This window comes from Amphiura filiformis, chromosome 7 (genome assembly GCF_039555335.1).
Source record: "Amphiura filiformis chromosome 7, Afil_fr2py, whole genome shotgun sequence".
Lineage (NCBI taxonomy): Eukaryota > Metazoa > Echinodermata > Ophiuroidea > Amphilepidida > Amphiuridae > Amphiura > Amphiura filiformis.
The window spans coordinates 15,561,545-15,588,298 of NC_092634.1; the positions used below are offsets into that span (position 1 = coordinate 15,561,545).

Sequence of the window (26,754 nt, forward strand, 5' to 3'; positions counted from 1 at the left end):
ACTCTGAAATATTGATTTTGAGCCTTATAGCCAAACAAAGGGGCTAGATATTTCCTTTTGTTTTGGAAACTCTATCATTGCTCTACATTGCTCTGCAACTACAATGGGGTTTTCTGCAAAATGTAGCTTTGTAAATGCTTTTTACTATCCTATATACTGAAAATTTAATATTTCCGAGTTCCGACTGATTTTGCTTGATCGCATTACATTTGTTGTGTGGGGTGTGTTGTAATTTGTCTAGTCCGGGTAATAAATTGCGCAACTTCCGTGATTTTATTTTGAACAAGTTGAAATGTGGCTCTTCCTTCTGCACCTAATCATTCACTTGTCGAAGCAACCATGTGTTTGTGCTACCAATGCAATGGAAGGTGGCATTCGTCTTGGACTTGAAACAAAACGAGGCAATGGTCGTGTGGAAATCTACCATAATAATCAATGGGGAACAGTGTGTAATGATTATTGGGATATCGATGACGCTACCGTCGTATGTCGTCAACTTGGTTATCCATCAGCTACTGGATATAGACAAAAGAAGGCAGGTAATCTAAGCATGCCAATATGGCTGGACAATCTACGATGTGATGGCATTGAGAGCAAGTTGATAGACTGTGTTCACAATGGATGGGGAATTCACAACTGCGATTCAGATCACTCGGCAGATGCTTTTGTTCAATGTCAAGTAGAAAGTAAGTAAGGGTAATTTTACTGGGGGCTCTTCGTGATCCGGCCTTTTCCGTAAGCAGAAGTCTATGCCTCACCCCCCCATTTATTCCAAAATAGATTTTCCACATTAGGCCTACAAATGCTAAGCTCCCAAATTGGGAACCATTGTGCACTTTCTGTTAGAAGCGTGAGAAGGTCCACTCTTGACGTACAAGGTCCATAGGGAGACAGAATGAATTTCAGGGGGTATGCAAATTTGCGCAGAGTTGCCGCAGAAAGAGGAAATTTTTGTATTTTTTACTGGGGCAACAGGGGGGGGGGGAGTTCTGACTGGGGAAATGTTCATAACATAGGGCTTACATGTTCATATTAAGAATGATAATGTTTTAAAGTTTTTGCTGCTCCAGTTGTAACATTTGATGCATAGGCCCCCCCCCCCCCCTACGCCTAGATTTTGAGTTATTAGGGGGTAAAGGCCTATACTTTTGTGATGTGTTGATTAAAGGCGAATTTATACTCGGTAGCTTTTGCATTAAAGCGAATCGCGCACATAGTGTTCAGTATGCAAACACGATGCTCCGTGTGCAAACTGAAAGATTTTGTTTGGGCCTTCTCACCCAATGACCCTTTTTTGGTGCCAAATATCTCACCAAAAGACCCGTATTTTGTCCGCCGCACATCCCCGTCACTTCCAATATAAAGTCAAGAGCGTCCCGGTGTAGACAATGTTTCCTAAAATTGTTTTCTTTGTGTTTATTTGTTTTCAGTTTGTTTAATTGTGTGTTGTTTTTTCCTTTGTCTTATTCATTTATTTTATAGTTTTAAATGGTGACATATTTTTAAAAAGTGATCATGAACACTCACAAAGAGTCACTTCAGGCTACGTCCATATATGGAACAACAACGAGTGGAGAAAGGTGTGTGATCCAGATTGGGGAATCACAGAATCACACATTGTTTGTCGTCAGTTAGGGTTGATTGCAGCAACATTTATGCACGTGCCGTCAGACAAGACTACGACCCACCAGGTGTCTTGTAGAGGAACTGAAGATCGGCTGGATGATTGTCGACATTCGGAATGGCACAGCAACTGCAAAAACGCTGTTTTTGTCGTATGTGCAATAGAGATGCCAGGTGATGATATTATCGTATCGAAATTAATTATCATCAGATCATTTTCAAAGATCTTGCCACGTAAATATCTTGCTGTTCCGTTTGCTATCATTGGGCTCAGATTCTTGATGAACGATCACCTCCTGATGTAGTAATTTTCTTGATTGGAGCAAAGCTTTTGATAAAGTGAGTCATCAAATTCTTTTTAAGGCTGCACCATTATGGCCTTTGTTGCCCTTTCTGGCATTGGATTTCATCCTTTCTTAAGAATCGTTCTCAGCGTGTCCAATTCGGGGGGGGGCCTTCATCCGGATGGATCCCTGTCCAATCAGGGGTTCCCCAAGGTTCGGTCTTAGGACCTCTTTTATTTAATTTGTCCGTTTTGGATTTACCAAACTATGTGCAATATTTTGCAAGATCACTGCAAGATATTTACGTGGTTTGTCATGGGATGTTGTAAATACAGAAGACGGAATTACTAGAACAGAATGGGCTATTGCATTTAAAATCCACACTACCCCTGTGGAAGATTTTGGAAATGTCTTCCACAGGGGGTGTATGAATTTCAAATGGAATGAGCGCATTAGGCAGCTCCATTTGAATTTCATACACCCTCTGAGAAAGATTCAACCTGAATCTTTCACTGAGGGAGGGCGAGTTACAAAATGTAGCTGCTAATATATTAATTCCATTTGAAATTCATACTTCCCCTGTGGCAGATATTTCCAAAATCTTCCACAGGGGTAGTATGGATTTTAAATGGAATAGCCTAATGTTGGTTACTAAATCATTTTAATACAGAATACTATGTTGAAATACTTTGTTCTATATGTTTAATCATGTGAGATCAATTTAAATGATGTAGGGGAAAGTGAGGTAATGCCGGACTGTGGGGAATCCCGGACACATCGATTGCAGCTAAACGGAGAAGGGTGGCACTATTATACTACCTTAGGGTATTAGCTACCTCAAGGTGTAACTCACGCGTACTACTACCAGCGCTTTGGGTCTCATCTTTCTTTGTGAAAATTACGAAAAAACAGAAATTGTCATTTTTGACTTTTTATCTGAAAATTGATTTATTAGCTGGGTGACAGTTAATGCGACAAGGGTTACAGATGAAGTATGGATGAAAATTATGTTTGATACTTGATTGTTAGCTGGATGTGTGAATTTTGGTATCTTAAAAATGGATTATTAGAACAAGCACTGAAAAATTAAATCGGGGCCGTGAGGGGTAATCCCGGACACACATGTGTCTCTATACAGATGGGGTAATGCCGGACACTTGTTATTTCGAAAATATAGACAACAACAACAGCCCCCATAGTTGTATGCTTGAGGTAACAGAAGTACCTAATACATTCTAGGGGATTATCATCCTACTCCACTTTCCCTCTTAGCAACAATCATGTGTCCGGGATTACCCCGTGTCCGGCATTACCCCGTCATTTTTTACCATTTTGTTTTTTAATTATAACTTATTAACCATAGATGTTGAGTTATTAAAAACTACTTACTAGTTAGAACATTACTCCTACTTTGCATTGATATGATTTTTACTGATGAACTTTATTTAATCTTGTACCTGTGTAGCCTTAACGAAAGGTGCCCGGGATTACCCCACTTTCCCCTACACGTAGCCCTACTTCGTAAATTACGTTTGATACTAGAAAACACAGCAATATAGCACTCATTATTCGAATTTATTCAAACAAATATTGTCAAATGAAATATAGCTAAATCCTAATCCTTTGGATAGTTTTAACTACAATTTTAATTCCATCACATCTGCATTAGGCTATACACTAATTATCCGAAATCAAGCTAAATGTGGCTCTGGATCTCTCGATAGTCATTAGGTAAAGCTTCTATACTCTATCATCAGATTCATCTACCGATGCATTATACAACCCGCATAAATATTGCCAGAGTGGCAGAACTTCAGATGGTTACAACCAACTGACTCTGGATTTCTTTCGAAACAGGTGAAGTACTGTATTTCTATCATGAAATAGATTTTATGCAATGAACTAACAGGAGCAGTATGAACAATTGAAGTGGCAGCCATGTTAAGGATCATTGGCTAAATCATATTAATAGTAGCCTTTTCGTAGATCCTGGAATTATGTAAACATAGACCATAGAGATTGTAGGTATTAAGTTATAATTGCTCTTCAACATGTCAACCATCCTCTAAGGGAGTTCGTAAAACCCCTTGAGGTTGTCCATCGGGCTATTTCTATACTCTTAAGGGGTGGGGTATGAACGTTTGGACAGTATTTATTGTGGGACATAATTTTTAGAGCACATCAGACATATCGAATTGCATTCTGAATACGAAGAATGTCCTTCTGATATCAAATAATTTTGATTTTTGTGAAATTCGCAATGTAATACACATTTTATGGCAAATGAATGAAAATTGATATTTTTGATATTTAACAGTACTCGAAGTAAACATTATAAATCTGATGATTTATTCTTAAAGTGTATGTAGGTGGGATGAAAAGCCGACGATCAATTAAAAATTTTGACCTTTCGTATTGAAGATATGGATTTTTTTCCCCAAACACCCAAAAAATGAGGTCTTTTGGGGAAAAAATCCATATCTTCAATATGAAAGGTCAAAATTTTCAATTGATCGTCGGCTTTTCCTCCAGCTACATACACTTGAAGAATATGTCATTAGATTTTTAAAATTTACTTCGAGGACTGTTATATCAAAAATGTGAAAAATATCCAATTTTAATAATTTGTCATAAAATTGGTATTATTTCGTGAATTTCAAAAAATGAAAATTATTTGATATCAGAAAGACATTCTTTGTATTCAGAATGCAATTCGATATGTCTGATGTGCTCTCATGTCCCACAAAAATACTGTCGAAACGCTCATTCCAGATCCCTTAAACCGTTGAGACATTTATTTTTGATATATAACCTAAAGATAGGAAAATAGGCTTGAAAATGACACCAAATTTGTGTTTTAGTGGTAGCCTAACACTTTTATATAAAATTCGAACGTATGGTATATTTTGTACATAAAATAATAATAATTACTTTATTTGTGTCCACTCCATCGAATCAGCACTTTTGCCTGCATCGGTATGGTTCCCGCCAAAATCAAATGCACCAAAGATGACAAGGATTCCAGCAACTTTGAAGGCACGGTGTGCGATCGCCGATTGGGATTCACGTGCAATGGTGATGTAAACTTCTGCAAGGGTTTTGATGTGGAGATCACATGTCCATGCGATAAGAAACAAGGTTTGTATTATTTTGAATACGGCTTTTTAAATCTTCCAGAGTTGCAAAATAGTAAGACTATAACATTTGGCTGGCTATTCAAAAAGTGAGATAGTATGCTAGTTCTACGACGAAGAACGTTCTTCCTTAAATCAACATTTTTCTCAATATTAACTCACCAACACATCATATCGCCATAATCCTTCAGAGCCATGACGCGTCATGACGTCTCAAATTCCTGTAAGCTCTAACTAGACATAAATATTTTCGTTTCTTATTGGTTGCATCATAGCCTGGGTTTCTTATCTTGCACATGAAATGACTGCTGCCGTACCTAAGTATAAAGAACTTTATCCAGGTAAGAATTTTAAGCAGAAGTTGATAGCCGGGGCGATATTGGGTACGATTCAATGTTTCAGGCACTTAACGATTGCTTCTGACACCTGTTAAAGACCCATTCAGTGATCCCAGCGCAAGTGTGAAAAATTGAAATTGTTTATAAATTGCTTAAAAGTGAAGGATAAGTCATTCAAATTGTCATTTGGTATTTTTGAAATGACAAATTTGGCAAAAAAACGAAGAAAACAGCATTACTGACGAAGTTGAAGCCCCATTCAAATACATGTTGCTAATTTAGATACTGTCAGTATCTAAATTATAGATTCGTGTAAAATGTCTTGTTTTGTCTTAAATACACGGCTTTCGGCTAAACCACTCGCAAGCTCTGACAATGACAAAGGTACCAAAATCTGAATTTTGATGATTTTTACGATCGTCCGGATGAGCAAATCACTGAATGGGCCTTTAATAGGCGTTTTCCATCGTGTCAGCTATGAGTTGCAAACTTTTACAAGAATTTATTTTTGAATAAGCCTCCTTGAAAATTCGCTCGACAATTTAAAGAATTTCCACGATTTTCAAGAACTTTGAACATAACTATTACCTTACAGATCCACTCAGGACATGTATTTATGACAATCGCGAATATTCTGTTGGAGAAAAGAGAGGCGATGATAAAAGTTGCAGTTCATGGTAAGTAATGCTTGAAAAGTGTAAAGATTACGAAAGAAAATAAAACAATGTCGTTTCTAGTAAGACATTTTTTGAAAGCATCGAGATTGACTTCAAACTTCAAAGCGATGAGTCCAGCTGTTGGTCTCGCATCCGATTGGGTTTAGGAACGCGTTCGTCAGGATCCAGCCAACGTCATGTATATAACAGTCAGAAATCCATTTCGTAAGTGTTTAAAATAACACATTTCAAGCATATGTTCCTTAGCCTTTTTAAAATATGGCGGGCACAAAAGGAGAGGGCGTACTTTGATTTGGGTAAACTTTTGTCAGCTTAGAAGCATACAAAAGATTACTCAAACCAAAGTACGCCCTCTCCTTTTGTGCCCGCCATACTTCAAAAAGGCTTATTGTTTTTCCTGTTTCAATCTTGCATTTGACAGTACCTGTTTGTCACGAGGTGGTGCAAACTACTGGCTTTGTGACGATGACGAGAACTTTTGTCCAAGTAAGCAAACTACTTTTTTCTAAACTATCTTTGATCGCAAATACGACAAGACAACATTTTAGATCTGTATCAAGCCCAAGTAAGTGCACTCAACGTGATAGCATGCATCACAAAAAGCAAAGTGAGCGAAAACAAAAGGATTATTAAAACAATGCAAACCTGTTGAATTGTGTTAATCACCATTTAATTGTGCAATGAGAAACATTTATTGCTTATTTAGCATGTTTAGGTGAAATCTCGATTAATATATATCTCAGAATTGTATTAACACCATGCAGTTTCTATAGAACCCTCGATATCATTGAACCATATCCGCAAAAGTCCCGGGCAAAAGTATGCATGAAACAAATAATTCAGTGTCATTAAAGTCTGATTATCAAATCTTAACAGCTGAAACGAAGTCATAAAGTGAAAGTTCGATGAAGTTCCAGGATTTGTGTAATTGGATCATATAATGATTGCAACATTACGTTACATGTGTTTTAAACAATATGTAACATTGCACCGCCCTTTCAGCCAAATCGATTTAATAAAACAGTACCTGCAACGTATCCCATGTATAATATTGAACAACAACATTTGACAACCAAAATGCATCAGGCGAATGCACTTCATGGGAACTGCATGACCAGAATAGGCGACTGCACAAATTTATCCTTTGCAAATAATTGAACCATCTGGGTCGTGTACTGCTTGTTACATAATGTCAACATGTCTGGGTGATCAACTCAGTGACAGATACAGGCTGTAGCAAAACAAAATAATTGGTACCCATCAATTTTGATGTTTATTGCAAAGTTTGGGTCGATCCTTCATGTAATTATTTCGTGTAATCTAATCCTAACTCTAACCCTAATCCTAACCCTAACCCTAAGCCTAATCCTAATCATAACCCTAATCCTAACCCTAACCCTAATCCTAACCCTAATCCTAACCCTAAACTAACCCTAACCTTAACCCTAACCCTAACCCTAATTTCGTGTAAAATTACATGAAGGAATAACCAAAGTTTGCCTCTTCCAAATGTAACATTCATGACATTGGATACTCTCAAAATGTCTCGAATGTATAGTTTATGACTTGTTATACAATAAATCTACAAGTTAGTTGGATCTTATGTTGAATTTTGATGTGCCAGACTCTCCATTATGAATGAAAGCTGATGTGTATTGGGTACATTTTGATACAGCTTGTAGAAATACTCAAATGGAACTCAAGTTGTCAGGTGACACATTTTGTTGAATGCAGAGGTCATGGTATATCACGGTTGTTTGATGGAATTTTATTAGTTTTTTAAACAAAACATCATGTACAACCAAATTTTAGTTTTAAATAGCTAAAAGTGATATCATGCTAATGTATACAGATGCTTTTGAGTCGTCCTCAACTTTAATTTCCCCTCTTTAACAAAATTATTCACTTTTATAGTATTTTTAAAGGTGAACCTCATTGAAAATAAAGTAATATATCAATGGAAAGCTTATGATGTCAGGATACTAAAAATTATTTTCCCGATTTTTTTGATGGCCAATAAAGCTGAAAAATTAAAAAATTAATGAAATTTTGGTCTTTTTTAAGGCGCCCAAAAAGCACCCAAATCAATCGTCTATGACCTTGGGAATGCTCGTGACGTAAGCTCAGGGTTCGCAGTCACGTGATCCTACTCGGAAACACGTAAACAAGACTTGCTTCCTGTACTTTGCAAGCTGCCCGGCAAGTCTGATTTTCACAATAAACATGATAAAGTTTGAAATTAGAGGAATCTTCAAGTTGCTGGTTCCTTCTATATATATTAAAAATAATAGAATTATTGTCAACACATACATTTTCCGTAAATATTTGACAATCAGTCATAACTGGCTGGGTATAATTGGGTAATTGAGTTTGAATTTCGCGCTGGGATCAATTCCATGCGCAAATGCTTGCTGCTACCGTTCATGTCATGAACTGAATAAACATGATCGAATAACAAATTAAATACTTGTTTGTGACATTCCCTATTCTTGATTCATTTTAAATATCGTCTTGCAGTAATCAAAAAATTAATAAAAAACCGCCGATTTCATAAAATCCAGCCCATATAAAGGTTTTCATATTTAGCGCATTGCTGTAATACATTGATTTCTTTCCACACAATCACGATTGAAAGAAACAGATACTTTATTATAAAATAAATACAATTTAGGCTTAGTAGACCGTTATTTGATGGAATTCTGAAATCTGAATAAAATTAAAATATTGTCACTTGTGTCACGATTATTTAATGATAGTACAATCAGTGTACGGTACTGAAAATGTGAAACATTCATGTTTTATGGATTACCGAACACGATGCGTAAATTGCAGCTAATTGCTGCTGAAGAAATTGCAGGGAGCCGATCAAGGTGTAAATGCACAAACACAGCGACTCGCTTCGTCCTCCGGTAGCACTTGCGCTGTGTGTTTAAGCAGAAGCTAGCAGATTTGATCAATCGTTCCCTTATATTTGGAACATTTACAGGAATAAATTTTGCTGATGAAGTAGCAATAAGTTGGAAATATCAGAATGTGAATATCAAATCGGTCATTTTTTGTCTGCAAGTACAGTACAGTCACGGATACCGAACACTCGGCGACAGAGACTCAGTCAGTCACTGAGTTCATCCCGTATGTATCTACGAGTTCGCCTATCATACATGACCGGTTATAAAGCTAAGAAATAATTAAAAAATCCTTAAAATGTACCTTATTCTATTCCTTCATTTTCTCATTGTGATAAGTTCATCTCAACTTGGTGTGACGATCTGAACTGGTAGCACTAGCAGTTATTTTTTGCAATCTGTTTTCATTCCGGTTCTTCGGCGAATCTTCGCTCTTCGTGCTTTACTGTAATATTCCCTATGCATATCGTGGATGGCTTGGCCTATCCCAAATCATCCCGGCCAGCACTTTACTCATTTTTAAATCCACACTTTATTCAGGAACTTCATTCTTGATTTGATCATGATGTTTCCTTCATGTTATTCTTATTTTATTGAAGATATTTTTCATGTAAAGTAAGTTGACAATGACTGAATTCGTGCATTGCCCCGATGCATGCCACAGTAACGCATGGACATTGTGTTTACAATCAAACCCGGAAGTAACTGTGTGTCCCCGAGCTGACGTCATCAACGAAAGCGCCCAATTTGAACGATTTCGTTTTGTAATTTAGGGGAGATTATGTCTAGCCTGGTACGTTAGGCAAATAAAAAATATTATTTTCTGCTTCCTGACATCATAAGCTTTCCATTGATATATAACTTTATTTTCAATGAGGTTCACCTTGAAAGCTTTTGTCGGATATAAAATGTGTTTATTAATCACAAAATTGGTGGCGCTATTTAGTTACTGGAAATTACTCTTTCATGCTTTTAATACAAATAATTCCTTTTATTTTTTGATATAATATGCATATAAAAATTCCTTGTTGCTTGTTTCACCTATTCCAGCTGTTTTAATGGCAGTATTAATCACGAAATATGATTTAGGATAAAAAGCGCCATCTATAATTTGCATTTAGTTAATAATGAAGCTAATTCTATATGCATCAAACAGCCGTGGGTTGAGTGTTATTACTTTCTTAAACAGGGGAAGGACCGCCTCCTTTTGAATCCGTGTGTTATCGAGAAAACTGTGACGATACCAGAGAATGCGATCTAGGAGTATGGAATGTAGAATGGTTTGTCGGAGGCAAGTCACCTTTCTGTGAAAATTGCTTATTTAATAAAAGCAGTTTGAATGATACGTATGATGGGGGTGAAGAAGTGAAATCTTGCCCTGACTGTATTCCAGTTGATGGTATTCCACGAGCTGTTAACGTAGTAAACAGGGTGCTTCCCGGACCGGCCGTTCACGTAAGTGATTGATAATTGGTATACTCCAATACAATGCTAACGTCAACGCGTACGCCAGGTAAATCAATCGAAACTGAATTTAGAATTTAGTTGACTGGCGTACGCGTAGAAGTTAGCGTTGACGTTTTAAACTGCGATTATCCTTCGTGTAAGACTGCATGGAATTAGCCTAGCACAAATCTTCTATTGAAGGATTATACAGCTTTATTCCGTAAGCTGCTTAATTCCACAATGGAGTCTTTACACTAGTCTAACTCCTAAATATCTTACACCAAAGATACACCGAGAAATCACAACCTCCCAAATATTGCCTACACATTGCAGAACATGTTCAGGGTTTCCTAGAATGATCTGTACCGGGCATGTTGAATTGTTTTATTGCTATTGGTCATATTTTATTTGGACGATACAAAATATTATTGTAAATGGTGAATTCCAATTTCGGCCGAAACGATATTGCATACCAATACTTTCAGTTTCTGTTTTCTTGGTTCTTATATAGCTTCCAATGTTTGTAACTGATTAGACCTAGAGAGTGTGTAACCCTCCCTTATGGAGATTATAAACAGATCAGTATAGACTGGTTCGCCTTTGTTTGTTGGAGTCGACACAAATCATTTGATTGGTTAGATGATATGATACAACCATATCATGCATATACAGAAAGTTTCCCTAAAATACGGTACTTCATTGGGACCTCTCTACTTGGTCTGGTACATCTGGAACCTTTAAAAATACGGTACTTCATTGGGATCTCTTCACATGGTCTAGCACATCTGGAACCTTAAAATACGTTGTCCGGCCCAAAGATTTCGTTTTGCATATCAATAGTTTTGGTTAGGATTTTGTAACTTGTAACACCACGAGTTGCAATGTACATTTATTATAACTAATTGTGGGATAGGCGACGGGAATTCATAACCGTCGGACAAGTTTAGAAGTCTCAAGCTTTCGTCAGGAGTAGCTTTGACTTCTTCAGGACAAAGTACCTAAGAATGAGACAATGTAGACCGCCCCTTGCCTACTGATGGCTCTGAAAAGAGCCGTTCACTGAAGACTGCCCCTTGTCAATAGAGAATAAGCAGATCTCGCCTATTTGCTAATTTTAAAGGTTTTGGTGGCTCTAAAAAGAGCCGTTCACTGAAGACTGCCCCTTGTCGATTTTATTATAACTCTTCTGTATCTAAGGTTTGTGAAGGTGATCGGATCATTGTGAAGGTTGTGAATCAGATGACAAAGGATTCTGCTTCTGGGACAACCATACATTGGCATGGCATGTTTATGGAAGGTACACAATACATGGATGGTGCTTATATGGTGACGCAATGTCCAGTACTTATTGGTGAAGCGTTCACCTATAATTTTACTGCGTATCCTTATGGAACACACTGGTATGTGCATACTACAAAGACTAATCTACGTTTATTTGTTTATATAATTTTTTCAAATATAAAAGCCTATTCAGCAATTCAAATAAAATGTTCAGTAATTCAACATTCCAATACTTGAGTCAATTCGGTGTTTCGTTGGGCCCTATGTTGTTTTATATATGAAATCAACGAAATCAACGAAAGTCCATTTTGTTTTAATTTGGGCATAGGCCTAATGTTCGGTAGCACAATGCACAAGAATGCTGACATAATATAGACATGATTCGTGAGTTTCATTCGTGAACATGTGACGTCAGTTGTAATATGTCACTTCAACCGCTGTATTAAACAGTTAAGTGCAGACAAAGGCGTAGTACTTGTACGTACTGACGTCATGATTTTCCCACAATTCATTGCAACATTATAAAGAAATGCATAAGATTTTAGAATAATCGACCGGGACAGTTTATCTTAACTAAAAGAACGCAAACCAAACATAATTAAACAACTGATATGGTTGCATGGGGAATAAATTAGGTATCACATACTTGTTGAATTTTGACAATTGACCACACCGTTCTTAAAATATAAGGATTTTACATCACTACCTGATTTTCAAACCTTTCCACGGATTCAAATATCAATCAATGATCTGAACTAGGATTGCCAATACTGCCCATGAAGCGTCTATTTTCATTGATAGTAAAATTCTTCGGGCGGTCAATTATTAAAATTCAAAAAGTATGTGATAGCTTATTTATTCCACAACCAAAATTTTAAAAAATACTTCTACGATTTTTACAGGTGGCACTCGCATGCAGGTGGCCAGCGTTCAGATGGGTTGTATGGCGGATTAATAGTTCGTCAATCGAAGGATAAAGATATCAACGGTAACCTCTATGATTATGACAAACCTGAACATACAGTCATCATTCAGGACTGGTCAGACTATATCGCAGTAAACAATCTTGTTCTAGATTTCTACACAGATGAAGAAAGAACTACCGGTACTATTCTCATCAATGGCAAAGGAGGTCAACATGCTTCAAACAGACCAAATTGGTGTGATCAGAAGGATTGCCCTGTCCCGAGATATGCTCAATTCGATGTATCGCCAAAGAAACGCTATCGATTCCGGATGATAAGTGCATCCATACATTATTGTGGAATGCAAGTGTCTGTAGATCAACATAACCTGGTCATAATTGCTACAGATGGTGCGCCAACTGAACCGTATGAGTGTAAATCGTTTACATTGTTCAGTGGGGAGAGATATGATGTTGTGATAGATGCCGCCTACGACTCCGGAGACTTTTGGATGCGTATAAAGGTAATTCATCACGTGACATGAAAGCAACGCTTTCAAGGGGGCAGTTAATGATCCACAGCTGCATCCATGCACCGACTTACAAAATAACCCTTTAAATTATAAGCTGGCCAACATGGTCAATAAACGCTAAGATTTGAAGTTAATTTGAAATATTCTGATCTTTTAATGCAGGGACTCGATAATTGTAGCAATCTAGGAGCCAACTTGGCCATAATCCACTACGACACCTCGCCAGTCAAAGTCCCAACTAGTATTGATGATTCGTCGACTGGGGTACAAGTGACTCCGTGTGGGGAGGAAGGAGACTATACCGAGAACGACAAATATATTGGACAACTAAACTCGCATCCACAATGTAAGAGCATATTATGACGCACCATAATCACAAGTATTTTGTATTACTTCAAATGATTCAAGCGAACCCCGTAAACAGATGCATCGGTAGGATTGTAGATCAAATTATTTAGATTTTTGTGTGACAAATCCAATAAAATATACTCACTGACTTGAGCTTTCGCCATCCAGGCTGATGGCTTGATCACAAGTGATCTGGTCCACTGCTTTTCCCGCGGTGTTTGGATGCACTCTCACTCCTCGGGATCAAAGTTTGTTTTAGCAGTGGATCATATACGTGACTCAGAGAAAAAGAGCAAGGAAGATAGTTCGGTAAAAATGCTCGTGTACCGTAAAAAGACCCATACGGATCAGTATCTTAACTTCAAGTCTCAACACCCTCTCCACCAGAAGCTCGGTGTAATTAGAACGCTCATGGACAGAAAGGATAATATAGTGACGGAAGAAGTAGACAAAAGGGAAGAAGAAAGAAAGATCAAGAACGCTTTAATGGAATGTGGTTACCCCGAGTGGGCGTTTGACAGAGTCAAACACCAGATGGAAGCGAAACCAAAGAGCCAAAAAGCCTAAGAAATCCGACGAAACACCATCAAAAGGTATGGTTGTGATCCCCTATGTCGAAGGTCTTTCTGAACAACTCCAAAGGATTTTCAAAAACACCAAATTTCAACAGCCATGCGACCTACAAACACACTCAAAAGCATTCTTGTGCATCCCAAAGACAAGAAAGACATCTTAGAAACCAGTGACGCAGTTTACGAATTCCCCTGCAAAGGTTGTGATAAGTCGTATGTGGGAGAAACAGGAAGGCAATTCGGCGTCCGTCTAAAAGAACATCAAAAAGACTCTGAAACGGTCAAAGACACAAAGTTCACCAGAGCAAATAGGAAAGCGTCAACATCAGAACAACATAAGTCAGCGATCACAGATCACGTCGCCCAAGAAAATCATGTTATCAATTGGGAGGGGGCCAGCATACTAGACAAAGACTCAAATGCTGTTTCAAGAAGAATCCGAGAATCAATTCAGATCCGCAAGAAGGGGCTAATGCAATCAACCGCGATGACGGCTCTTTTCTCTGAGTCACGTATATGATCCACTGCTAAAACAAACTTTGATCCCGAGGAGTGAGAGTGCATCCAAACACCGCGGGAAAAGCAGTGGACCAGATCACTTGTGATCAAGCCATCAGCCTGGATGGCGAAAGCTCAAGTCAGTGAGTATATTTTATTGGATTTGTCACACAAAAATCTAAATAATTCAAGCGAATCCCTTGATAAAGATAAATAATTCGGGGATTTATATATAGTGTACGGTGGCAACCCTATGCACACTTTACAGATTTGCGCTGACCACTGTGGCCCAAGAAACAACCACACCGGGGCGGGAACTCGGGACATCTCGCACTGAAGTCCGGTGCCCTACAAACTGCGCTAACGTGACTGCCTTATAGCTGTCCCTTCGTCCCCTTCATACTCAATTTATAGTAAACATCTATACAAAACAACAGCACAACATGAGTCTTCATATTGGTAAGGCTAGTTATCTACAAAGGATCACTGAAAACTGATAACAGTTATTGGTCTAATGATGTATATTCATACGTAGCGGTAAACGTAAATACATGTAGAAAGCAAATTTATACTTCTACGCTACTCAAATTTGGTACACTCACCGGAGCGCTTTCACCGGGTCAACCGGCGTCTTCAGCGGATGTTATTATTACTACATCACTAGCAACAACAATCTTCAGAGCAATAACATCCGCTGAAGACGCCGGTTGACCCGGTGAAAGCGCTCCGGTGAGTGTACCAAATTTGAGTAGCGTAGAAGTATAAATTTGCTTTCTAGTTATTGGCCTATTTTGCATTATCACATATCACAGTTCCGCAGCCGACTTGGACCAAGGTAGATGAGACCTTTTACATAGAGATGAACTTTGCAGACAATCATTTGCACATGCTTCCAAGAATTAACAACATCACTTATCGATTACCATCGAAACCATTTCTTCAGCATACTGGACATCCGAAGGAAAAAATAGAAATATGCAGTCCTGAAAATGATAAAGTAAATGGAGAGCGTCATATGAAACAGTGTGGCGATGGCTTCTGTGAGTGTACTCATGTCATCCATGTACCACAAGGAAAGGTAAATCCCAGTGGGCACACAGGTTGAAGTTCGACGTTGTATCGACGTTGTACCAATGTCCGATTTCGACGTTGAAATCAGGTTGAAATCACGTTGTATTTGCAAATGGACATCACCGTTGATGCGATCTTTTTGAAAAAGTTACAAGCATTTCAATGGTAAAGCTAAATCTTCCACAGGGGTAGTATGGATTTTAAATGGAATAGCCCATTACAGCAGCTGTGAACTGGTGATGGAGGACATACTAGGTATTGAACGATAAACTGAAGTGAATTGTATTTGACATGACTGAGAGTAAAGAATGAATCAATCAAAATAAGAGTAGCATGAGATTGAAAAAAAAACCAGGTTCGATAAAAGTTATCACTGAGTGAAGACAATTTCTCTGTTATGAAATAATAGTGGGTTTACTTTCACGGGCTATATATACTGCAACTCTTGAAATCCGACCATTCAGCATTGAAATGCTTATAACTTTTCTCAACGAGATTGCAGAGATTACAAAGTAAACAGAGATGTCATAATTCGCAGTATAAATGCTGCATTCAGCGAATTTATTGCTTTGCTCAATACCCTTTTTTCCTCAAATGGCGACTTTGTGCAGTGTTGTGATATTCCTTTTTAGCCGTGTATATGTAACGAGTACCCTACAATAGTTGACAATTTAGAACCGGGATCAGGATTTATCCCCAACATGCTTAACATCGTAGCTGCCTATACCCACTTGGCCCCCTAAGCAAATGGTGTACGCTTTTATTTCATCTTATCTTTAAAACGTATTACTAGTATTGAATGCAGAATTAATCTGTAACAAGTTCTTTGTTATTATGCTAAATGAGGGATTTTCCCTTCCCATCATAATGATAGGTCGTGGAACTCTTCATTATAAACCATGATTTGGACTATGCTCCAGTCCATCAATGTCATCCTATGCATCTTCATGGAACACACTTTCGCGTTGTTGCCGGAGAGAGACTTCCAGCCGGTGAAAAATGTACTCCAGAGTATGTCAAGCGGCTCAACGAACAGGGTAAGAAAACAATGATCTATTATGAGTGTGTAAAATTCAGCCAAAAGACAACTAGTCCGCAGGACATGCTGCTCCTAAAAGTAACCAGTCCGGCTTGAAAGTAACCTCTCTCTATTTCGGTGTTCGGCGCTGTTGTAATAATGAGATTGCGATGTTCCATACGCAGCACGTGGACCGTACGTTTTAACGTACAATTCTACATATACGTTAATACGGTGTTAAATATTGCTAGTCTCGGTTCCAAACTGGATTGTGCTCATTCGTCACGAAGGAGAACCAGGCGCCTGGAACAAAGACTTTATGCTACTATAATATCTGATCTAGGTCAATAGAGGGCATAGTGATTGAAAAAAGTGGTCAGCGCAGGCTACCGAGTATCTGCCTAATTCAAACAGCACGCTTTTGATTTTGACTAAAAACCAAGGGTAACACGCTGCTTAAACTTAATTGTATTTTTGGGCTCCCCAAATATTATAGTTGCCCAAGGATCACTACATCATGACCTTACTTTCAAAATGAGACTTTTTCGTCCTGAAAAAGGGCGCGTTGCATGAACTTCGACATGAGGTAAAATCAGCATATTTCAACGTAGCACCTGCGTTTTATTCCACGTTGGAATCCAAAATGTGAAATCGTAATGTAATTTTTTATACTCAAAGTATCACACACATTTCAATGGGCAATCTCTGCGTATGGACATCGCGTATAAATTTAGTCAATTTTTAACACATCGCTGCACCTTTATTATAATGATTTGTTACAAACAAAAAGAATCATAATAATAATTAGACTTTCCTTCGTATGTTCATTATCCTTGACGACTGTCTTTAACATATTGTGAAATGGACAAATTTTGTGCATTTTCAAAGATGTATCTACGTTGATTTCGCACGTGGAAAATCTTCGAAACTGGCTAAATACGCGACCTCGCTTCGATACAGGAGATTGGTTTTGAATAGATCAACGTACGTCCGATGTCTACGTTTGGAAAACGCAATCTCTCTATTGTCTTGTTATCAGCGCACACAATTTCAAATGTTGCCAATTTCAAATGTGGCCAGTATTGGAAAATCGTCCAGCTGACCCGTTACCGAAATGACCTTACCGGGACGTGTGTGCGCGACGCGAAAATGTGAGATTTGAATGCTGAAATGGCCAAAATAAGAATACTTTGGCCTAAAATGGCCAAATGGAAGACATACATCACAAATTTGTTCAATTTTGTCTTGGTATATATCGGGGGTCTGTACGCCAATTCTAGTTACAGTGGCAACATTTCAAAGCGCCCGTCGGACGGGTTGGTTAGGAAAATATAAGATATATTTCCTCAAATGGCGACTTTGTGCAGTGTTGTGATATTCCTTTTTAGCCGTGTATATGTAACGAGTACCCTACAATAGTTGACAATTTAGAACCGGGATCAGGATTTATCCCCAACATGCTTAACATCGTAGCTGCCTATACCCACTTAGCCCCCTAAGCAAATGGTGTACGCTTTTATTTCATCTTATCTTTAAAACGTATTACTAGTATTGAATGCAGAATTAATCTGTAACAAGTTCTTTGTTATTATGCTAAATGAGGATTTTCCTTCCCATCATAATGATAGGTCGTGGAACTCTTCATTATAAACCATGATTTGGACTATGCTCCAGTCCATCAATGTCATCCTATGCATCTTCATGGAACACACTTTCGCGTTGTTGCCGGAGAGAGACTTCCAGCCGGTGAAAGATGTACTCCAGAGTATGTCAAGCGGCTCAACGAACAGGGTAAGAAAACAATGATCTATTATGAGTGTGTAAAATTCAGCCAAAAGACAACTAGTCCGCAGGACATGCTGCTCCTAAAAGTAACCAGTCCGGCTTGAAAGTAACCTCTCTCTATTTCGGTGTTCGGCGCTGTTGTAATAATGAGATTGCGATGTTCCATACGCAGCACGTGGACCGTACGTTTTAACGTACAATTCTACATATACGTTAATACGGTGTTAAATATTGCTAGTCTCGGTTCCAAACTGGATTGTGCTCATTCGTCACGAAGGAGAACCAGGCGCCTGGAACAAAGACTTTATGCTACTATAATATCTGATCTAGGTCAATAGAGGGCATAGTGATTGAAAAAAGTGGTCAGCGCAGGCTACCGAGTATCTGCCTAATTCAAACAGCACGCTTTTGATTTTGACTAAAAACCAAGGGTAACACGCTGCTTAAACTTAATTGTATTTTTAGGGCTCCCCAAATATTATAGTTGCCCAAGGATCACTACATCATGACTTTACTTTCAAAATGAGACTTTTTCGTCCTGAAAAAAGGGCGCGTTGCATGAACTTCGACATGAGGTAAAATCAGCATATTTCAACGTAGCACCTGCGTTTTATTCCACGTTGGAATCCAAAATGTGAAATCGTAATGTAATTTTTTATACTCAAAGTATCACACACATTTCAATGGGCAATCTCTGCGTATGGACATCGCGTATAAATTTAGTCAATTTTTAACACATCGCTGCACCTTTATTATAATGATTTGTTACAAACAAAAAGAATCATAATAATAATTAGACTTTCCTTCGTATGTTCATTATCCTTGACGACTGTCTTTAACATATTGTGAAATGGACAAATTTTGTGCATTTTCAAAGATGTATCTACGTTGATTTCGCACGTGGAAAATCTTCGAAACTGGCTAAATACGCGACCTCGCTTCGATACAGGAGATTGGTTTTGAATAGATCAACGTACGTCCGATGTCTACGTTTGGAAAACGCAATCTCTCTATTGTCTTGTTATCAGCGCACACAATTTCAAATGTTGCCAATTTCAAATGTGGCCAGTATTGGAAAATCGTCCAGCTGACCCGTTACCGAAATGACCTTACCGGGACGTGTGTGCGCGACGCGAAAATGTGAGATTTGAATGCTGAAATGGCCAAAAATAAGAATACTTTGGCCTAAAATGGCCAAATGGATGAGTGTTATTATAGTTGCCCAAGGATCACTACATCATGACTTTACTTTCAAAATGAGACTTTTTCGTCCTGAAAAAAGGGCGCGTTGCATGAACTTCGACATGAGGTAAAATCAGCATATTTCAACGTAGCACCTGCGTTTTATTCCACGTTGGAATCCAAAATGTGAAATCGTAATGTAATTTTTTATACTCAAAGTATCACACACATTTCAATGGGCAATCTCTGCGTATGGACATCGCGTATAAATTTAGTCAATTTTTAACACATCGCTGCACCTTTATTATAATGATTTGTTACAAACAAAAAGAATCATAATAATAATTAGACTTTCCTTCGTATGTTCATTATCCTTGACGACTGTCTTTAACATATTGTGAAATGGACAAATTTTGTGCATTTTCAAAGATGTATCTACGTTGATTTCGCACGTGGAAAATCTTCGAAACTGGCTAAATACGCGACCTCGCTTCGATACAGGAGATTGGTTTTGAATAGATCAACGTACGTCCGATGTCTACGTTTGGAAAACGCAATCTCTCTATTGTCTTGTTATCAGCGCACACAATTTCAAATGTTGCCAATTTCAAATGTGGCCAGTATTGGAAAATCGTCCAGCTGACCCGTTACCGAAATGACCTTACCGGGACGTGTGTGCGCGACGCGAAAATGTGAGATTTGAATGCTGAAATGGCCAAAAATAAGAATACTTTGGCCTAAAATGGCCAAATGGAAGACATACATCACAAATTTGTTCAATTTTGTCTTGGTATATATCGGGGGTCTGTACGCCAATTCTAGTTACAGTGGCAACATTTCAAAGCAACCGTCGGACGGGTTGGTTAGGAAAATAACACGTCCGAAGACAAAATAACCCGTCTTGGACGGGCGGACGGGCTCTATTTTTTACACACTGCCATCATCCTCCTAAACAGGTTACGTCGAAGTGACTGACTAAATGCCTTGTTAAAATGAGATCTCCCTTAGTTTGCCTAGAAATCATGGCTGTGAACTTTTTGGAACTGCTTGTCGTGAGATACTGTCGACCAGGGTCGTATCTGAAAGGAAATATTGTGTGCGGACTAAAGTTGCTATTATTGTTAACCCCTGAATTTATCGCCAGGGCACCTCGAGAATCTTAAGAGGTGGGGGTAGGGACAAAGTCAAACAAAATTTTCTCGGACTATATTTTGACGATGTGTGAGATTTTACTACCTTTGCGTGAGATTGTATTACCTTTACGCGAGCAAGTGCCCACGCCGAATGCATGAGAGTTGACAGCCCTGCCAGAATCATGTCAAATTATTAGTGTGGCATTTGACGCGGATTAAGTATGATACATGATGTCCGCTGAATGGGAAAACCTTTCCAAGTATTCTTGACCAAGTTAGTGACCCGGTCCATTTCAAGGGGTTTATGCTAAATAGCTGCCGTCTTACACTTTTTTGCATTCTTATGACACCTGCGCCCTGGCAGCTATTGCATATGGGGGCTTCTTACACTAATTGATTTTACTTCATCTTCTTCAGGTAAAATCAACAGGAAGGATGTCCACAAAGCAGTACTTAAGGATACAACGGTAGCACCCCTAAATGGGTATACAGTCGTGCAGTTCAAGGCTGATAATCCGGGATATTGGTATTTGCACTGTCATTTTGAAAAGCATCTGGAGGTAGGTTTAGGAATTCTTTCTTCGAAGATAGAAGATGTTGCTTAATACAACAGCCCAATAATTGGCACTCAGGACAAGAAATCTATGAGAATGCGTACAAGATCTTTGCACAGGTGATAATTCCCAAAGAGTAAGTGGAATAGTATGGAACAAGACCTGTTTCTCGAAGACAGGGCGTGAAAAGCTGATATCATTAATTTTGTGCAAGGATTTGTAGGCAGATTTCTTGTGAATGTGGTCAAGGAAGCTGTTATATGTCAGTGCATTTTGCTGTTGTGTCAGTTGGACAGCTGCTTGATTACTGACATGTGTTTAGAGTATAGTATTGAAGTAATTTTTGTTCATTTTGATGGACAGGATTTTAAGATATGACCTTGTGAACAACTGTTAGTTTCTTTTTGAGCTCAGTTTACATAACGACTCACTCCTCAAGCATGTCTTCGGTCGTTGTCTGCGGTCAATAGAAAGTTAATATTAAGTTTGTAAGTGTAAAGTGGTGTAAGGTTTCAAGGGGTTGTGCCGGTTGTCAATTCAAGCATGGTCGTAAAATAGACTCGATCGATTTTTTTCGACAGTGGTATTGGAGCGGTGTGTGTAAAACTCGGCGAAGCCTGACAGAGTTTTCTACAGGCTTTTATGGGTTTGGGCCTTGTTAAAAGCCTGGTAACCCTTCACTAGAATGCGTTATCGAAGGCAGCGAAGGTTGCCTTCACTAGAATGCGTTATCGAAGGCAGCGAAGCTTGGCTGAGTTCAGTGAACCATTTTGGCTGTCTTCCCGAAGTGAAATTGTTTAGCTTCATATTTCAAATGTGATTTTCTTTATTTTTGATAGCTTGGCATGGTATTGGTTTTACACGTTGATGGCGACTTACCGGAGAGACCTGCATCATTCCCGAAATGTGGCACCAATTGGCCTCGAGAAGATGACGGTGAAGGTATGGGCGATATGTTGGTTTCAAAAACAACAATTTATGTAATATCATGTCGACAAAAATCATCTTGTGAAATAATTCAATAAAGATTGATAATTGTTCTCATTTGGACTTCACAGTTTTTATTTGGAGTGAGAGTTTGCAAGGACACATAGATAACGTTGCGGGCAACGAAAATAATGTGTTTTATCGTGCAGTGGCGGACACATTAGAAGACGTAAGTAGTATGGTAAAAAATAATAATTTTTCTGCTAAGGACGGGTTAGTGTAGTGGTCTTCCCACTCGCTTCTCAATTCCGCGCGGCGCCACATGTGAGTTTGGTTGCCGATCCATGCTCGTCCTCGCAGGTTTTTCTCCGGGTGCTCCGGTTTTCCTCCTGCATCTAAAATCGGACTTCTTTCCATATCCCTGTCCCGTCATATCCGGATGGCATCCCTTGAGTAGCCTCTGAGCACTATTGGGATTAGCCTGGCTTCGGCCGAATGTTATAAATAAATAAATAAATAAATAATATACTACGTACGTTATAGCTCATACCTGTATTAACAGTTTGGAGTGCCCATCTCTCTTTCAAAGCAACTTGAGCCAGACTCCATAAAATTGACTTTTCGGCTCCGCTGAGATAATTGGTTCTCCGTGCGATATTCCGTTCAAATTACTTGTCCCGCATGGAGCACCCTCAGGAAAATGAGTTCTCCAAGGGTTCTTTATACATGTTCAAAAACCCAAACAGTTCCTCTTCGAAGAACATTTTAATGTATGCCCTGCAGGATAGCCGAAGAACACTTGTAACACCAGTTTTTGGAGATAAGCTTCTCGACGTTTTGTGGTAAGCGGAGAAACGCACGTTAGACGTCGTCACGTCGGACTATAATTTGACTTCACGACGTGGGACTTCTGCAGAACAGACATTCGCAACCACCCTGTGATCTCAGTCAGCATAAAAGGTGGCAATGAGAAGTTGAGAACAATGGTTATCTGCATTACAGGCAAAGCACCCCATCTCTCTTTCGAGTCTCTCCAAAAAAAAAAAAGAAGCAAAGCAAACCGAACTCCGTAGTGAAATCTATATTCCACTTGACTTATCTGGTTCTTTATCATTTAATCTTCTTAAAATGGCCGTCTTAGCTATCAGTAGGTAGATTAAAATTCCACAATGATTATGACAAAAAAAATTTTTGTTGTATATTGTAGCAAAACTGTATATCTAAATGATTTGGGCGCCAGTCTGTAGCACGCAGGTCGTGAGTAATTCGATTCCAGTGTCGGCGAATTCTATATTTTATGAAGTTGGCATCGGCACTTGTTAATTTCGTTTATCTTAATTTTAATTATAACACACAATGGGTAGGTTAAAGTATCTATTTCCCTTGTTATCTTATAATAATTTGTGTAACTTTTTTCTTTCTCCCCGCCCCATGGCTATTGTTCAGTCAAAAACTGCACTTCAGGAACGCTTCAACCGCAAGTTTGAGAAGTTTCAGGTTACAAACAGTAGACTGAAAACGGACCCCATTTCTGGCTGGCATCATTACCTATTCAAGGTAAATATGCTGGGGTTATTTTGCAATAGCTGCCAGGTGTCATTTTCGTAGACGTCGTTGTTATACGCGATACCCCTAAGCATGCAATATCTGGTACGCTTATTATTGAAGACCGAATTAAAAAGACTAGTTTGCGTCTGACGTCAGGGCAAAAGCGCGTTGTGATTGGTTGCTGACCTGCGCAGTACGGCATTTTTGGTCTTTTTGTTTGTTCGTTTTATTTCATCTCTAACCTGGGACGCTCAATCAGTTGAAAACACAATTAATCATCTGTTCTTCCTTGAGGCCCAGGGTCTGGTTGACAGGACGTCATACGCAAACTAGTCTTTTTAATTCGGTCTTCAATTACAGTCATGCTTGCTACCAATTTTAAGCTGATGACGTAAAAAACATGTCGGCAACGTTGCAAATTTATATCAAATATAAACAACATTTATATTATTTCAGGTTGACACAGGAAACCAGTGGTTTATTCACGTGCAACTAAAAGCACCGACCGAATTCGACGAATCACCAAAGCCAATTCTGGTTGCATGTCAAGACAGTTTAGCTGACGAAGACCCTCTGATTCCGATAAAAGTTACTTCGCCCAAGAATAGGTGCAAACCGCCGATTGAAAAAGTCGTATTTTCATGTTCATATTCCACATCACCTCCACGTAAATCATTTGCCATTCGGCATGATGCTCCCGTCTTCCTTGTCATGATCAATGTCGTGAATACGTTCAATTTGTTAAGGAACTGGTATTGCGTATCATAAGGAATAGGAATATTAAAAGAATTTACCTAGAAACCCTCCTAAATAATGTAAACCTTTTAACTGTGCTCAATCAGGAATAATAGACAATGGGATGGGCATCTGAAATGACGTAACCAAACCGGAAGATGTAGCCTAGGTCTAGACAATAGGCGGATTAGCGGCCATTTTGTTTCCTACAGTAAATGTGACATCAAAACCCAATGTTACCTACGAATACCACTAGGATGCTTTCACTATCGCAATACTAATCAACCTAAAACAAATGGAATATTCCCATTAACGCTTTTTTCGTGTAATTTAGACCACAGGGTGTCAGGAAAATGCTAGGTCAACCAGAAAATATTTGTTTTTATTTTTATAACGCGATCAATATGATCTTAGTCAATTTATGCTAGTTTATTTTTGAAAATGAAGTTTAGGTCAGTTTCTGTATTTCATTTATCAAATGAGTATGAATCAATTTACACATTGTATAAGAACCAGTGGGATATCTGTTTTCAGGAATATTAGGAATTATACACATACACCATAAGCTTTATAAAATGATAGGTGAAGAAACCCGGGTATTCGTAGGTAACATGAGCGATTTAACAATATCTATATTGAGTTTAGAGGTTCAAATTTTGCTATTATGCTAATGAATTAATAAAATGGTAGTTTTTAGATCTGTTTCAGATGGTACGTCCAAATGAATAAAAGCTATAACCTTAGGTCAAAAATTTTTTTGATGCTTTTAGCAAGATTTTGAACACTTCATTTTGATATACAAGTAGTTAAACAGCAAATGTACATAATAAATAATTGTTGAATGAATCCGTATATGGGTAATAATATTGTCCGGAGTACCGCTTAAAGTTTTTGACAAATAATTCCCATTGGTAGGGACACTTCATTACACATGTCATGTATTATGCTGTATTCGTAAGTAACATTTCAGTATGTAGGTAAGAATTAGACTTTTGGTGGATATCGCAATCAAATCTTCATTTATAAAGCACTTTGAATGTATTATTTTCTTTATGTGCGTTTATTGATACTTGAGACCCTATCATGTATTAATAATGTCGGTTCACAGCGGTTGAAAGAGGATTGAAGTAAGAAACAAAGGCACTAAAGTGACTTTAATTTGCTTAATTGCACACAAATCGCTTAAAACCGTTATTGCAGACTTGTGAAGTGCATCTTGGAGTCACTTACGTCTTGTGGCTTTTCGTTTGAGGGCAACTACAATTAGCTTTATACCAGGGTCCATCACTGTGTTGTCTAGATCATGAGACAATGAGAACAGTCGTTTTTGTCCATGGTATTCGTAGGTAACCTTAGCAAAAACGTCAAAAGTTACCTTCGAATAAATCAATTTGGACACAAATTACTCAGAAACCAGAAGGTCGGTAAACATTTAAAATGAAGCACACATGACAGTTGACAAATCCAAGTTTTTATCCCCTTCTAATCTTCTTCGAATCTGATTTTTCTTTCAAATGAGCAGACCGTCGACTATTTCAGTACATATTTTTCAACAAGTAAGCCGTATTCAGTTTTGCATGGTGGGCATGTATGTGAATTCGCAACTTTCATTGACATATGAATTGATAGCGAACGTACAGGCCTTCTTTATGTACCGATATGGGCATTGGCATGAATGGCGGTGTTTCACAATAGGGTCATGATGTCAAATTGTATTTGTAGGCAACATTCAGCTACCGAAAGCTACCTACGAATACTTACTTATTTTGTTAATATCTCAGAAATAGTTAATTGCAGGCTATTGAAACTTGGTAGTATTGAAGAGTGCATTACAATGCACCTATTGTTTAAATATAATTTACAATTCTCTCAGTTTGTGGAAATGACAGAGCTTTTAACATGTATTCGGAGGTAATGCATATTTTTTACCAAACCTACCTTTATGCCATTTAGAATTTCTTGCAGCTAAACACAATAATAAAGATATCTGAGTGCAATGCATTTCAGTATTGGACATATCAAAGCTTGTATCAATCGCGCATTTATTAGTGATTTCCATTTTTAAAGATATATCTAGTGCTATGAAAAATTGTATTCGTAGGTAATGTAAAAAATACCACTGAAAAAATTATCACAAAATATTCATGATTATGTACATATATTTGAAAAATTGAACAGGCAATCTTTGAATACACACCTTTCAGGAAATCAATTTAGATTCAATCCAATGACTGCTTTTCATAACTGATTTAGATGT

At 38.2% G+C, this 26,754-nt stretch overlaps 1 protein-coding gene across 1 annotated transcript; it reads left to right on the forward strand.

The window, feature by feature from the left end:
• Positions 1 to 26,520, forward strand: LOC140157668 (uncharacterized). Its single transcript, XM_072180907.1, has 19 exons — positions 1 to 686; positions 1,483 to 1,797; positions 3,665 to 3,764; positions 4,867 to 5,045; positions 5,317 to 5,382; positions 5,975 to 6,056; positions 6,478 to 6,542; positions 10,152 to 10,417; positions 11,606 to 11,808; positions 12,592 to 13,117; positions 13,289 to 13,472; positions 15,357 to 15,622; positions 16,490 to 16,732; positions 18,262 to 18,424; positions 21,151 to 21,293; positions 22,127 to 22,229; positions 22,346 to 22,443; positions 23,661 to 23,771; positions 24,219 to 26,520. The coding sequence occupies exons 1-19, from the start codon at positions 293 to 295 to the stop codon at positions 24,528 to 24,530; spliced, it is 3,819 nt and encodes a 1,272-aa protein (XP_072037008.1). The 5' UTR covers positions 1 to 292; the 3' UTR covers positions 24,531 to 26,520.
• The last annotated feature ends 234 nt before the right edge of the window (positions 26,521 to 26,754 follow it).